The sequence below is a fragment of the Bos indicus genome, chromosome 10 (assembly GCF_029378745.1).
Source record: "Bos indicus isolate NIAB-ARS_2022 breed Sahiwal x Tharparkar chromosome 10, NIAB-ARS_B.indTharparkar_mat_pri_1.0, whole genome shotgun sequence".
Taxonomy (NCBI): Eukaryota; Metazoa; Chordata; class Mammalia; order Artiodactyla; family Bovidae; genus Bos; species Bos indicus.
This window is the reverse complement of record NC_091769.1, coordinates 54,742,403-54,758,697: the sequence shown is the minus strand read 5'-3', so window position 1 is coordinate 54,758,697 and position 16,295 is coordinate 54,742,403. Positions and strand designations below refer to the sequence as shown.

Genomic DNA, 16,295 nt, shown 5'->3' with positions numbered 1-16,295 from the left:
GAAAGTATATGTCTAAGCCCCATTCTAGACACACTGACTCTGAAAGCCTCTATCAACTACAAACTGGCACTTGCCAAGAGCGTCCACCAGCAACTGAACAACAACGGAGTTTGCCATCTGCCTTTGTGGAGACTGAACCCTGTGCTGTCGTAGCTGTTTAACATTAAACACCCTCTGAGGCCATTCAGGATGGAGTGAAGCACTCTGTGCTCCAGGGAATCTGGTGGAATAGGTCTTTAGATAGTAAAGTAAGGGCTTGATTGCACTGAACTCCCCTTCACCAAAGCCTTACATATCAACCTTCCCCGACTATCTCTTTGGAGCAGTCTCTCAAAGCTATCTGAGGTGCTCTCAGGTTGCAGTCCTCATTTTGTCTCAAGTAAAATTTCACTCACAACTCTCAAGTTGTGCATCTTTTTTCACAGACACCGCCATTGCATTTGAACCTCCTCATTACAGAGTTATCTGCTTAAAACGGTATTTTGTCATTCCTTAAAAATGTTAAGATTTTCATAGTCTTAAAGATAATGCTCACAGGCCTTAAATATCAAGTGTTCTGTTTCTAGCATTTCATTCACTCTTCATTTCTTCTTTTTTCCCTTAACCTTTTCAAGTAACCTAAAAAACTTAGCTTTCTCTTAACTCAGGCACACTGCATATTCTGATCTCAGTTCCTCACCCCCTAACTTCTACCTAAACTCTGGTGCCCACTCTTCTATCTCAGCTAAGGCATCGCTTTGTGAACCATTTCCTGACCCCATTCCCTGTTCCACTTCGAGGGGCTTACTAATAATAACTTAAAGCTATAAAGCTAAGGATATACTTTACGAAGATGATAAACTTGAAGCCCTTTTCCAGACTCAAGTGAAAGTGAAGTCGCTCAGTCGTGTCTGACTTTTTGCAACCCCATAGCCTACCAGGCTCCTCCGTCCATGGGATTTTCCAGGTAAGAGTACTGGAGTGGGTTGCCATTTCCTTCTCCAGGGGAATCTTCCCAATCCAGGGATCAAACCCAGGTCTCCTGCATTGTAGGCAGATGCTTTTACCATCTGAGCCACCAGGGAAGTTCCAGGCTCAGGCTTCCTTTTATTCCTCAGGGTAGTTTCTTATCCCAATCTCCAGCTACAGATTTTCCCAGTGCTTTCTGGATGACTGTAGGTTTCTCAGCATCTACAAGACTAAGATCATCTTCCTGCTGCTCTTCCTGTTTCTATCTCAGAGAAGAGCATTAACCAAAAATAATATGGTTATAAGCAAAACCCACCAAACATCATGTCAAAAATCCTAGATTTAAGGATAACTACACTTGAAATGGGCTTCCCAAGTGGTTCAGATGGTAAAGAAGCCACCTGCAATGAGGGAGACCTGAGTTCGATTCCTGGGTTGGGAAGATCCCCTGAAGGAGGGCATGGCAACCCACTCCAGTATTCTTGCCTGGAGAATCCCCATGGACAGAGGAACCTGGTGGGCTACAGTCCACGGGGTCGCAGAGTCGGACACAACTGAGCTTCTAAGCACAGCACATTTGAAACAACTAAAACTTTGCCTTGACCCAAGTCTAAATACTTATGCACTTCCTAATCCAACTTTATCATTTCTCATTTCAATTACAGTGACAATTCTCTAACAGATCTCTGCTTACAGTTTCAAATTCCTCTCTGGTTACTCCTTCCCAAGGCTGCCCCTACTATGTTTATCCTACAACATAAATCTGATCACTTAATCAGTCAATCACTTAAAATTGGGTCTCCACTGCCTTCAAGGCAAAAGTCTCCAAACTCCTTTATAATAAGATCCTCCAGAACAAATTACTGAAAGTGACTTTCACTTCATAAGAAATCCTATGGAACATTTCTTCACAGCATGAAAGATTTGTAGAACTCTATGGAAGAGAATTTGGCACTAAGCATTACAAATATGTGGTTTCAATATAGAATATAGCACATACTAGGCATATTAGGATGTACATTTATTACACGAATTCTCACATCTCCTTTATGAAGCTTCTTAAGGTAGAAGGATTATACTACACTAGTATAATCACACTCTCCAGCAGACGGGCCTATGGTTGGTACCATTTTAAATTCATTCCTTTATCCATCTGCTCATTCAATATTTATTCAGTTCTTAGCACACGCGAGATACTGAAAATATATTAATGTATAAAGCAAATAAGAGTCTTGCCTTCCTGGAGCTTAAATTCTATCAGTAAAACTATCTGAGCCTGTGCTCCAGGAAAGCAAGGAAGGTTGAGAAATGTTCCCATCCTGTTTTGTGTTCTGACAAACAGCTAACTTGCAAAGGACCAACCTGCCCTCAAAAAACCCCAGGTTAGACTTCCATCCATCCTGAGCCCCTTACTTCACTTGCCTCCATAAAATTCCCTGGTTTTATGAGATACTCCTCATTAATGAACTTTCTGGCTACTGCAACAGTCTGAATTAAACTCATCTCAATTTTCCTATGCATTTCATCTTTCACACCGGAGTCATCCGATAAACAACATATACTGACAGGATACGCAGTGTGTTTGATGGTGTATCTCCTACTACAGAGAAAGCATGGGAAAAGAAAACAGAAATGCTCGGATGGAGAGGCTTAATTTCAGAAAGGATAATCAGGAAAGCTTCCTTGAGAAGATATATTTGCACAAAGATTTCAATGAGTGAGTGAATCGCTGTGCAGTTAACTGGGGGAAGAGTGTTTCAGACAAAATGAACAGTAGGTACAAGGTTGGAACCAAGCCCGTATCTCTGAGAAACAGCAAGGAGGCCTGTGCGATTCAAGAGGAGTGGCCAAGCAGGAAAGTGGCAAGAGATGAGGACAGACAGGTAAGGAGTGGGAGATGAATGATGCATGACCTTACAAATCCTAAGACTTTTCACTTAAACCTGAGTGAAATTAAAAGTCACAGGAGAATTTTGAGGAGAGGAATAGGAAGATCACCCTGGCTGCCCTATGAGGACAGCACTGGGAGGGAGCAAAGGCAGAAGCAGGAAGACCATCTGCAAAGCAACAACAGTAATCCAGGTGAGATGATGCTGGTTTGGACCAGACTGGTAGCAAAGACAGTGAGAAGTGGACAAATTATACACGTGTTTTGAAGGATTAGCCAACTGGGCTTCCTGATGTACTGAATATAAGGTATGAGGATGACTCCTGTCCTAAGTAAATACAAGAAAAAAATGGCCATTGAGACAGAAAGACTTTAAAAGCAGCAAGTGATGAAAAAAAAATTGGTAAATTGGTTGGGAACATACTAATTTGAGACAACTATTATCATATCCAAGTTGAAACATCAAGTATGCAGCTGGGGACTGAATCCAGAGGAGAGATATAGACTAAACACATAATTTTAAAACAACTTGAGGTGGCAGCTGTCAAAACTAATAACAGCAACAATATTAATTTCACCTAATAAAGTACAACTGGAGTGAATATTACCTGATATGATGGTGCCCCTCATCATTCTTGAGTAGCTACATTTTACTATGAAAAAGGTACCATTTCCATTTCTGTATCTTCTAGAATTAGATACTATGGAGAAGAATGGGGGCATTATTCTCCCACACGTCTACAATTCCAATGTAAACCAACCAATGGGCTGTGAGCAAAGGTCCCAAAAATGCTGCTGCACTGTAAATGTGATCAAAGATGAGACACTTAATCTAGACAGCTTTCAGGAACCTATTTCTATCCTGCTTTTCAAAGGTTCTGGAACTTTCACCTTCCCAAAAGGATATGAAAATGCCTGCTTGAAACCAGACCTTGTTGGATAAAGGAAAGAGGACCCAAGATCCCAACTAATAAAAACCTTTTAAACATCCTTTTTGTCCAATAACAACCCTACAGAAATAAACAAGATACAGAAATAAACAAGACAGATACAGTAAGTCAGCTGGTGGAAAGTACTGTGGAGAAAAAGTAAATGGGGGTAAACAATGCAGAGAGTAGGGGGTAGGGAGGGATCAGAACTTTAAATAAGGCTGTTAGAGAAGGTCTTTCACCAACATACAAAGGTACCTATTTCTCTACAACCTCACCAAAAGGTAACAACCATCTTTAACTTCTGATCATGTCATGAGCAAAAAAATAAAACTGGGTCATTAATTAGTTCATTTGCTACTTTTTTTCTTAGAATGCTTCAATTAAAAAAAGTATCTTCAGGGCTTTCTTGGTGGCACAGTGGTGAAGAATCTGCCTGCTAATGCAGGGGACACAGATTTGATCCCTGGCTCAGGAAGATCCCACATGCTGAGGAGCAACTCAGCCCATGCACCACTGCCTCTAGAGCCTGGGAGCCACAACTACTGAAGCCCACGAGCCCATGCTCAGCAACAAGAGAAGCCACTACAAGGAGAAGCCCACACACCCCAACTATAGTGTAGCCTCTGCTTGCAGCAACTAGACAAAAGTCCATGCAAAAACCAAGACCGAGCACAGCCAAAAATAAATAAATAAGTAATAGCTTCTATCACAAATATGTTTTTAAATTTTAGGTAGTAAAATGTTGAGAATGGAGAATAGGGTCTCTGTTTATATTTTACACCTTGGTTTAGAAAGTCTTTCTCACTCTCAAAATTGTAAATTATTTCCTGTATTTCTAATATTTTATCAGATTTTAGCATCTGTTTAGTGGAGAAATAACTCCAGAAAGAATGAAAGGATGGAGCCAAAGCAAAAACAATACCCAGTTGTGGATGTGACTGGTGATAGAAGCAAGGTCCAATGCTGTAAAGAGCAATATTGCATAGGAACCTGGAATGTTAGGTCCATGAATCAAGGCAAATTAGAAGTGGTCAAACAGGAGATGGCAAGAGTGAATGTTGACATCCTAGGAATTAGCAAACTAAAATGAACTGGAATGGGCGAATTTAACTCAGATGACCATTATATCTACTACTGCGGGCAGGAATCCCTCAGAAGAAATGGAGTAGCCATCATGGTCAACAAGAGAGTCCGAAATGCAGTACGTGAATGCAATCTCAAAAATGACAGAATGATCTCTGTTTGTTTCCAAGGCAAACCATTCAATATCACAGTAATCCAAGTCTATGCCCCAACCAGTAACGCTGAAGAAGCTGAAGTTAAACGGTTCTGTGAAGACCTACAAGACCTTTTAGAACTAACACCCAAAAAAGATGTCCTTTTCATTATAGGGGACTGGAATGCAAAAGTAGGAAGTCAAGAAACACCTGGAGTAACAGGCAAATTTGGCCTTGGAATACGGAATGAAGCAGGGCAAAGGCTAATAGAGTTTTGCCAAGAGAACGCACTGCTCATAGAAAACACCCTCTTCCAATAACACAGGAGAAGACTCTACACATGACATCACCAGATGGTCAATACCGAAATCAGATTGATTATATTCTTTGCAGCCAAAGATGGAGAAGATCTATACAGTTAGCAAAAACAAGACCGGGAGCTGACTGTGGCTCAGATCCTGAACTCCTTATTGCCAAATTCAGACTTAAATTGAAGAAAGTAGGGAAAACCACTAGACCATTCGGGTATGACCTAAATCAAATCCCTTATGATTATACAGTGGAAGTAACAAATAGATTTAAGGGACTAGTTCTCATAGATAGGGTGCCTGATGAACTATGGACGGAGGTTCGTGACATTGTACAGGAGGCAGGGATCAAGACCATCCCCATGGAAAAGAAATGCAAAAAAGCAAAATGGCTGTCTGGGGAGGCCTTACAAATAGCTGTGAAAAGAAGAGAAGCGAACAGCAAAGGACAAAAGGAAAGATATAAGCATCTGAATGCAGAGTTCCAAAGAATAGCAAGAAGAGATAAGAAAGCCTTCTTCAGTAATCAATGCAAAGAAATAGAGGAAAACAACAGAATGGGAAAGACTAGAGATCTCTTCAAGAAAATTAGAGATACCAAGGGAACATTTCATGCAAAGATGGGCACAATAAAGGACAGAAATGGTATGGACCTAACAGAAGCAGATGATGTTAAGAAGAGGTGGCAAGAATACACAGAAGAACTGTACAAAAAAGATCTTCATGACCAAGATAATCACAATGGTGGGATCACTCACCTAGAGCCAGACATCCTGGAATGTGAAGTCAAGTGGGCCTTAGAAAGCATCACTACAAACAAAGCTAGTGGAGGTGATGGAACTCCACTTGAGCCATTTCAAATCCTCAAAGATGATGCTGTGAAAGTGCTACACTAAATATGTGAGCAAATTTGGAAAACTCAGCAGTGGCCACAGGACTGGAAAAGGTCAGTTTTCATTCCAATCCCAAAGAAAGGCAATGCCAAAGAATGCTCAAACTACCGCACAATTGCACTCATCTCACACGCTAGTAAAGTAATGCTCAAAATTCTCCAAGCCAGGCTTCAGCAATACATGAACTGTGAACTTCCATATGTTCAAGCTGGTTTTAGAAAAGGCAGAGGAACCAAAGATCAAATTACCAACATCCACCGGATCATGGAAAAAGCGAGTTCCAGAAAAACATCTATTTCTGCTTTACTGACTATGCCAAAGCCTTTGACTGTGTGGATCACAATCAACTGTGGAAAATTCTGAAAGAGATGGGAATACCAGACCACCTGACCTGCCTCTTGAGAAATCTGTATGCAGGTCAGGAAGCAACAGTTAGAAGTGGACATGGAACAACAGACTGGTTCCAAATAGGGAAAGGAGTACGTCAAGGCTGTATATTGTCACCCTGCTTATTTAACTTATATGCAGAGTACATCATGAGAAACGCTGGGCTGGAAGAAGCACAAGCTGGAATCAAGACTGCCGGGAGAAATATCAATAACCTCAGATATGCAGACAACACCACCCTTATGGCAGAAAGTGAAGAGGAACTAAAAAGCCTCTTGATGAAAGTGAAAGTGGAGAGTGAAAAAGTTGACTTAAAGCTCAACATTCAGAAAACGAAGATCATGGCATCTGGTCCCACCACTTCATGGGAAATAGATGGGGAAACAGTGGAAACAGTGTCAGACTTTATTTTTCTGGGCTCCAAAATCACTGCAGATGGTGACTGCAGCCATGAAAGTAAAAGACGCTTACTCCTTGGAAGGAAAGTTATGACCAACCTAGATAGCATATTCAAAAGCAGAGACATTACTTTGCCAACAAAGGTCCGTCTAGTCAAGGCTAAGGTTTTTCCAGTGGTCATGTAAGGATGTGAGAGTTGGACTGTGAAGAAAGCTGAGTGCCGAAGAACTGATGCTTTTGAACTGTGGTGTTGTAGAAGACTTGAGAGTCCCTTGGACTGCAAGGAGATCCAACCAGTCCATTCTAAAGGAGATCAGCCCTGGGTGTTCTTTGGAAGGAATGATGCTAAAGCTGAAACTACAGTACTTTGGCCACCTCATGCGAAGAGCTGACTCATTGGAAAAGACTCTGATGCTGGGAGGGATTGGGGTCAGGAGGAAAAGGGACGACAGAGGATGAAATGGCTGGATGGCATCACCGACTCGATGGACATGATTCTGAGTGAACTCCAGAAGTTGGTGATGGACAAGGAGGCCTGTCGTGCTGAGATTCATGGGGTTGCAGAGTCGGACACAACTGAGCAACTGAACTGAACTGAACTGAGAGTCTACATTTAGCTATTTAAACTATGAATATGGATTTTTTCCCTTTTAGTGTGAGTTTAGAAATAATCTCAACTATTAAATAGTCCGTAATTCTATGATTTAAAATGCCATTCTTTGTCACATGCAGTCCCATATATTTATGAGTCAGTTACAGGTCTGTTCTCATGATCTATATTTCAGCACCAAAACAATGCTGTTTAAATGACTATGGTATTCTCATCACTTTCTACAGTGCCATTTTTCAACTGTTTCCTTGCTCCTTCCCTAAACACACACAACCACCCTAAAACACTTAAATATAGGCAATGTTGAAATTGACTGCGGGTTACATATAATACTTATCCCAAGTGCTAAGATTTTTTTTTGTAACTTCCCTTGCAGAAACTCTCTCCATGACCTTGAGAATAAGATTTCTGTACTATAAAGTCAAACTCCTTAGGGTGACATCCAAATGTTCCACTATCTGGCTCTAGCCATTACTGCAGTTGATGAGATCTCCCCTCAAGAACTATCTCATCTGATCAAAGGATCTACTTGCTACAAGTAGAGGAGGAACTGTAGCAATCCTCCACGTCTCCACCTACTCAAGTCATACTTCCTGAATGCCTTCCTTCTTCCTTTCTTCTATCTTTAAGGCTTAGTCCTCCTCCATGAAGTTTTCCTTCATGTTTCTGACACACTGATCTCTCCTTTCCCTGAATGTACAGCATTTATTTATTAGCATAACTTCTATACTTCTGAGCATAACTTGCCTAATGTCAGCTTCAATTACTTTTATCCATGAGTTACTTTACTATGCTATGCTATGCTATGCTATGCTAAGTCACTTCAGTCGTGTCCGACTCTTGTGCGACCCCATAGACGGCAGCCCACCAGGCTCCCCCATCCCTGGGATTCTCCAGGCAAGAACACTGGAGTGGGTTGCCATTTCCTTCTCCAATGCATGAAAGTGAAAAGTGAAAGTCAAGTCGCTCAGTTGTGTCTGACTCTTAGCGACCCCATGGACTGCAGCCTACCAGGCTCCTCCATCCATGGGATTTTCCAAGCAAGAGTACTGGAGTGGGGTGCCATTGCCTTCTCCGGTTACTTTACTAATTAGTATTAAGTTCAAAGCTCTGACAAGAAGTTCTAATTTTATTTTTAATGTCTTTATAATAGCTCAAAAAATTTAACTGCTCTCTATTAGTCAGAAGTCATACAATACAAACATAATAATCTCTCATCTTTAATCACTTAAATACTCTATTTTATCTACAGAAAAGGACATACAAGCATGTTTACTCAGATCAGGAATTAAAGGATCAGAAATAGGAATGTAACTACAGGTCTAATTTCAAGTCCAGCTGCACCCTTAAGCTTGCCTCTGTTAAATGTAGCACAATTATGAACTTTTTTATTTCTATTTTCAAAAGTGTGGTAGCGTCACTAAAATCACTGAGCACCACAATTAAGGGGTTGAAACAGAAAAGCTTAAAAATTCCCAAGATTTTCAGTCTAAGAAAGCATCTAAAACTGTTACTGTCACTATGCTTTATGGTAATTTGGCACAAATTCACATTTTAAAAAGTATTGTGACAAATACCTCTGGAGGTAAATGGTAAGAACTGTATCTCTTTGGGGAATTAAGGAGTCTTCAATTCTGTTCATTGGAAAGGGGAGAGAACCTTTCACTCTGTTGCTTCTTTTTTTCCAAATAGTCTCATCTTAAGTGAAGGTGAAGTTTATATTTTTTCCCATCTACAACGTCAACCTTATTTCAGCCCCCAGACTCCGACAATAAATAAGCCTAACCTAGGAGTGCCTGGCCTTTGTGCTGTCACCCTAGCAAAGCTAATTCCAAAGCTTACTGGCTAGAATGGTCAAGTAAACTCTCTATTTGAAATAGACTGAGTTTTTGTATGGCATTTTAACTGTTATAGCAGATAAATCCTGCAGCATATTTTCACCATGTACAGGCCAAACTAAAGCTGCTTCCAAGCAGCAGCAAGAGAAGAAAGATCTCACAGGCAATCCTGCATATGAACTCAAGCACCAGCTGCCATTTTGGATGCTCACAACAGCACAAAAGCTTTCTATGGTTTTTGTGAAAGGTAGAGGATGAAAGAGATGCAAAAGATAGGAGTCATTTTCACATAAAATGCCTCTGAATTTAAAAAGAAAGTAAATTTCACTGTTCTCCCTCTCCTGACTCCCGAAGGGGGGGAAATCAGGTTTTTTTTTTTTTTTTTGCCAAATTGCATCACTCAGAAATATAATCTCAATTAGACTTCATAAATGTGATGTTGCAAAAGGCTTTCAGATTGATGTCATTTCTCCAGTTTGCCGTGTGTACGTTCAGCATTATTAATGTAAGGCTTCATAAAACCTTAAGACCGCCTGGCAAAAATACAGCCCAGAGATTTAAACATATAAGATAAAAACACAGGGAAAAAAAGAAAAAGACTCGAAACCGAAAAGTTTTAAAATCTTAAAGATAATCTTTTTCTAGGCTTTACACAAAACCTAGAAACTATATAGGAGAAGTTTTCCGTTGTACAAAAATCATAAACTTATTTTAAAAGTCATATAAGTAAGAATGAATACTAAGCATATTTGTAACATATATATAACAGAGTTTTTAAAACATTTAAAATACACCAATAAGTCAGTAAGAAAAAAGGTTTAAAACTGAACAGAAAATTTAACAAGGAACAAGAGTAAGCAATGTATGCTATGCTAAGTCACTTCAGTCGTGTCCGACTCTCTGCGACCCCATGGATTTTCCAGGCAAGAGTACTGGAGTGGAGTGCCATTGCCTTCTCCGAAGCAATGTATAGAAGCAATGTATAGAAGACACTAAAATAGCTTATAAGGAAAAATGTTCAACATTACTAGCAAAGATACACAAAGAGAAGCCAAATTACTTTAACACCTAAATGATGAACAAAGATTAAACAGGTTAATATGCTAAAGAAAAATAAACCCTACTGATACTAATTTATATGCTTTAAATGAGTTAAAATTTTAAAGAGTGTATTTCAAATCTAAAAAAAAAAAAAATTACATGCAATATGTCTGCTAAATTTCAATAAGCTATTTATTACCTTCATAACCAGCAGGAAAAGGGACATCTTTTAAAATGAAAAAACCAGCCCAATACTAAGTAAATGATTAACTGAAACAAAATCTAATCATCTTCTGGAGGACCAGTCTTTTCAGGACAAGTTAAAGGACTTAAGGGAATCATATTAAAATACTTATATCTGAGGTATCAGAAGTTTATTGTGGAAAACTAATATTAGAGAAAAAAGAACATAACCCAGAGCTTTGAAGAGTCCACAGTGTAGTAACTATGGGATCAAGATGTGGATCCAATGGCTGTCCTTCCTCTTGTTTACATTCATCTTTTAAGTGGATGCAAAGATAACCACTCCATAGCAAACAGGCTTTCCTAGTTTTAATGGAGTGAATTTCATTTAAACACTGAAATCTGTGGCTAAAGACAGGCATCTGGAGATAAGTCTCCAATAGGAATAGTATTAAGAATTTCACTTTATCCACCCCAGAAATAGGCAGCAATACTGTTATAATACAGGTTAACTTTTTGATTTACAAAACAAATTCTGCAAGAAGTGAGCCAATATACAATTTCTTCACAAGTTTCCTTTTATGATGTAATATCCTTCAAATGGGGAAACAAAAGCAACTACTACTATATTTGAAGACAGAAGTATCCCCTTTTGCCTCCACCTTTGATAAAGAAGCTACACCTTTGATAAAAAGTTTGAAATAAAGTAGTAAACAACATGGATTCAAAATGCTGGAAGGAAATTACGATACTGATTAATATGGAAATATCCTTTCCACCAGGTTTTCTGACTCTGAGAAGAATCCTAACTTTCCAGAATTGTTACATCTTAATTTTGAAAAAGGCTAAAAGAACCAAGAGTAAATCTAAAAGCTTGACTAGCTCCATACTGCCCTCACTTGGACACTGTTAAGTCCCTGGTGACTCCTTTTCCCTTTTCAGAGATAAATAAGTAGAACTATATAGCTTGATGTTTTCTTCTACTCTCAATTAAAAAAAAGTTTTTACTTGTTAAAATGTATGTATTAATCATATATCTATTATTTTTTAACATACTTTCCACAAAAAAGATAATTTGTCATAATTTTTTTTTTTACAATTCTCTTCTACTTTTCTGTTGGGGAAAAAAAAGCCAGAAAGATTGAAAACAAAGGGATTATTTTTTGGCGCCATGCTAGCAGCAAGTAGGATCTTAGTTCCCGACCAGGGCTGGAACCCATGCCCCATTCAGTGGAAGTAAGGAGTCTTAACCACTGGGCCACCAGAAAAGTCCCCAAAGAGATTTTATATATTTTTATTGTTTTCCATTTTTTTTAAGTATATAATAGACAATTAAGTATACCCCCACTGTTACTTTCACTTATATTTGTTCTCATAAAGTCCTCAGAATTGATTTATAAGTTTCTAAAAGACTTGAATGCTCTGTATGTCAACCAAACTTGATGTTAATCTCAACGGTCACATACAGACAGGGTTGATGTCCCCAGAAGGAGGTGTCCAAGCTCTAAACTATTCCTCTCCCTCAAAGATAAATGCTTACACACACGTCATGCATCTCTGGGAGGACCTGGGATTTGACATTCAATGTAGGCTTACTACTCATGAAATCAACTTACAGTACCATTTTAGAACATTAAAAACAGCATTCGCTTCCTACTGTTAAGTCACACTGATGATCTTCCTTATACTTTAGATGCGCAATTAAAATAATTCAAAACCAAAATTAAAGGCCCAACCATAAAATCACACTGCAATTTCAGGACCTTTAATGCAGCAAAGTGCAAAGTCACAGTCAGGAAAGGGGCCAGGTTTCCTTCGACCTAGTAAAAGCCAAAAAGCACTACCAAAAAGTCAAATGAAGATATCATTTGACTTTTTTCCATCAAACTTGTCAGCCAAAAGTGTGTATCACATTAAGTCATCACATTTCAAATGTATAACATGCTTTATGTAAATGTTACTTACGAAAGCCAATAATACTTTGCATTGGTAGATCACTCTGACACAAAGTAATATGATTTTTATACCAGATCTGATTTTCATGAATATGCCATGAAATGTGGCAATGGCTATTATTTATAACATAAAATTGGAAACTACAGATTCATAAACTGAATTACTGTCAACATCATTAAACATTCTGACTCCTAATCCAATTCTTTTTTCACATTTCATCATGCTGGCAACATGAACCAGAAGTGATTTTAGTAAAGTGCTTCATGGGCAAATACTGAAGAAAAATTAGATTCTGACTTCCTTGCTAATACTTCCTTCAGAAAGCCCTTACACAGGTTTCCATACATTAAACACCCTTTAAAAAAATCCTCTAAATCAAATCAGTTAGTTGCAGTCTTCCCATTATAGAGCTAAATTTCACTTTAGAACTGTTAAGATTTTTTTTCAAGTTCATCTGATACAATAAACATGACCTTTGAAACAAACTCATATTTTTTAACTGTTTTAAATTAATCAAGACTGCAGAATTGTCAGACAAATATGGTATGATATCACTTACATGTGGAATATAAAAAACATAACAAACTAGTGAATTTAACAGGAAAAGAAACAGACTTCCATATAGAGAACTAGTGAGGGGGGCAATACCAGGGTAAGGGAATGAGGTACAGACTAGTGGGTATAAGACAGACTCAAGGATGTGCTGTGCAACACGGAGAATACAGTCAGTATTTTGTAATAATAAATGGAAAGTAACCTTTAAAAACTACAAAAAAAATTTATTACAAAAAAGAAAAATTGCACAACTCCCAGAAAGAAGATTCTTGAAAATATAAGTTATTACTTACAATATGGCAACTTCCTCACTTTAACCACACATGAAAACAAAAACAATTCAGCCTCTACTAGTTCTACATTGTTAGATGAGTCTGCATTTTCTGTTTTAAAATACTCTGGGCTTAACAGGCCTTACACTGTGTCCATATTCTTTACATGTCAGAAACTACTACTTCTAAGATCTCAGTTCAAACTCACATAATTTTTTAAATATTAACCTGCATAAAAATACAATATTATAATCTAGAACCAGTTAGTAAATCAGACAAGTTAAGCAATTATGAATGTTTCTTATGCCATGTAAAGGAACTCAAATTTTTAACAAGGTATTGAACTAACACAGGGCACAAGACACACAAACCAATACAAAATACTGACAAGAAACTAAAATTTGGGGAAAGAAACAACGCTCCAAAGAAAAGAATCTAAGAAAACAAAGTATGACTTCTACAGTTTAAAAAAAGGGGGGAAAAAAAAAAGCTGTAGAATGGATATTTTATTAAGAATAAATGAACACTTGGAATTGAGGTAAACCCCAATTTTTCAAGACTGATAACTGCAAAAATACACAGACTATTCTTCTCAAAGAACAATGCAGCCCTGTCTTTAGAACAGAAAACAAAGTGTGGCCCAAACATGCAACTTACCATCCATATCCAACATAATCATAATAGAAAATGAAACAAAAACATAATCCAAAATATCAGGCGTATCAAACACAGTGCTTAAAATGATTCAATGAAAACAAGCTTAACATCCCCTATTTTATAATAATGTTTAACTTCTTTATTTCCACTGGCAAATGATAAATGAAAAAATCTTGCTATATCCAGATCTTTTCAGATTAACATGCCCATGCTTTGTCACCTTGAGTTACAGGAATAATCAAGACTGCACTGCCTTAACTGAAGAAAACTAAGGAATTTTGTCTTTTGATTTTACTGTCCAAAATAAAAACAGATCAAGATAAGATGTACAAATGCTGAGAATGTGTCATATTTGTTTTCCTTTCCAGTCCAACCAAAGCATTTCTTGTCATTTCTCCACAACTAACTGACATTTAAACTTGTTATTCATAGTTTGTGGATGCAGTAACAGGGGCTCTGCCTATGTTGTTTGTCGTTACTTGCTTTTTAAAATTAATGTTTAAAGAGTTTACATAACTGGAATTGCTTTATCTGTATCCCTTTTTTAAATTAAATTTTGCCTATAGAAAATTTGGAAAATACTAGAAAATGTAAAAAAAAATTGTAGTTGCATCATCTAATCACTTTCATAACTATGACTCTTTGAGTCTTATTTCTAAAACACATATAACCACTTCTAGTTCTATAGTTTAGTAAACAAAATTAGAATTACACTACTTTCTAATCTATTTTCATTTAAAAACTAATATTTCCCACACGCTTAAATATTATTTGAGAGCGATTTTTAATGGATTCTTTTTTTATATATATTCATAGCAACTTTATTCGAATTCTTAGCCAATCCTTAGGTTGGGGTAAAGGATTAAAAATAATCCCCTCACTTTCTCCCTTCCCTTCCCCTTTATGACCATAGTGTAGAAAAGAATTGTAAACCATTCACACTAGTGTCCGAGATGTGATAAATAGCCCCCTGAGAAATGCGGGGCCTAATAAGATTCAAACTTGACACAAAGAAGTGATGCGCTAATAACGACGTTTCAAGTACTATTCAGTAGATGTGACCTTACTGGAGGCAAATTTCCTAAAATTTGCGGTACTAAAATAATTACCTAGTCTAGCTACAAGAAGGCTCCATTCTATTTCTTAATAAAGCTAGACTGAAGCAGCACCAATTTCACCCGCTCAAGAAAGTGCCTAATTGGCCGAGTTCGTCAAAATTGGCGCTCCCAATGGCAAAAAGTTGGACTCATGAAACAAAATAAACAGGTAACGCGTACAAGACATGGTGTGGACTGACGCTACGGTGGGTGCTTATCGATTAGGAAGGGGACGGGGGGGGGCGGGGGAGGGGAAGGCAGGGAGATTTGATGATTATCAGACTGGCGCACAAGCAGAAATCTCAAATGCATTATTTAATCTTTCTGCTCCTGGCATCACAAGGCTCAAATGTCACCAAAAAAGACCGGCTGGCTGAAAACCCGGCGGGGTGACGCACACAACATCTTACCATATGGATTCTCATCAATCAGGACCGAGAAGAGCCTTAAGCCAGCCCAGTGGAAGAAGGCGGGTGCGTCCCCCGGACCAACGGCTCCCCTACAACCCCGGCGCTCCGCTCGCGTCTGCACGCAGGAAACCGAGGATACAGGACCACCGGACCGGACGCCTGGGGATCTGCTGCGCCGCGGGGACTGCGGCCCCGCGTTCTGAAGGGGCCACCCAGGCGGCAGCAAACGCCGAGAGCCTAAGGGTCAAGACTCCCCTCAGCTGAGACCCCACGAATACTTCCACCAGACGACTGACACAAGAACCGCGACAGTCGGCGCGTACTCCCCTCCCTGGGTTCAAACCCGCCCAGGACCTTACCTGAAGGGGCAGCGCCACCTCCGCCCGACGGCGCTGGCTGTCGCGGTGGCGGCGGTCACAACTCCGAGAGCAGTGACGCCTCTCATAAAAACAACCTGCTCACAGGCGTCCGCAGCCGGGAGGCGGCGGCCGGCGGGGCGCCGCGGCGCATGCCGGGACTCGTAGTCTGGTCCGCGCCTCATACCCGGCGGCGGCCGAGTGAAGAACTACGACTCCCGAAGAGGAGCGCAACGGGCCGCCGGGAAGCTGCTGGAAGCTGGGTCCCGCGGCCGAGATCCTGACAACATCCGGGCCCCGGCGCTGGAGAGGCGCCGCGGCCGGTTACTATGGAGACGGGCTGCTACA

General features: G+C 39.4%; 1 protein-coding gene across 6 annotated transcripts in view; it reads right to left on the bottom strand.

Moving 5' to 3' along the window:
* Window positions 1-16,090, bottom strand: part of CCPG1 (cell cycle progression 1) — a 42,468-nt gene extending 26,378 nt beyond the window's left edge. For 2 of the 6 annotated variants that reach the window (XM_070797503.1, XM_070797507.1), the window contains exon 1: window positions 15,951-16,090. Coding sequence is in view for 4 of the 6 variants with exons in the window: in XM_070797502.1 (XP_070653603.1) it covers window positions 15,592-15,606 (15 nt within the window). In the remaining 2 variants the exon portion in view is untranslated. Of the gene's footprint in view, window positions 1-15,591; window positions 15,614-15,950 lie in introns of those variants that run through there. The other 4 variants (XM_070797502.1, XM_070797505.1, XM_070797504.1 and 1 more) reach the window with 3 other exon arrangements.
* Window positions 16,091-16,295: the final 205 nt, after the last annotated feature.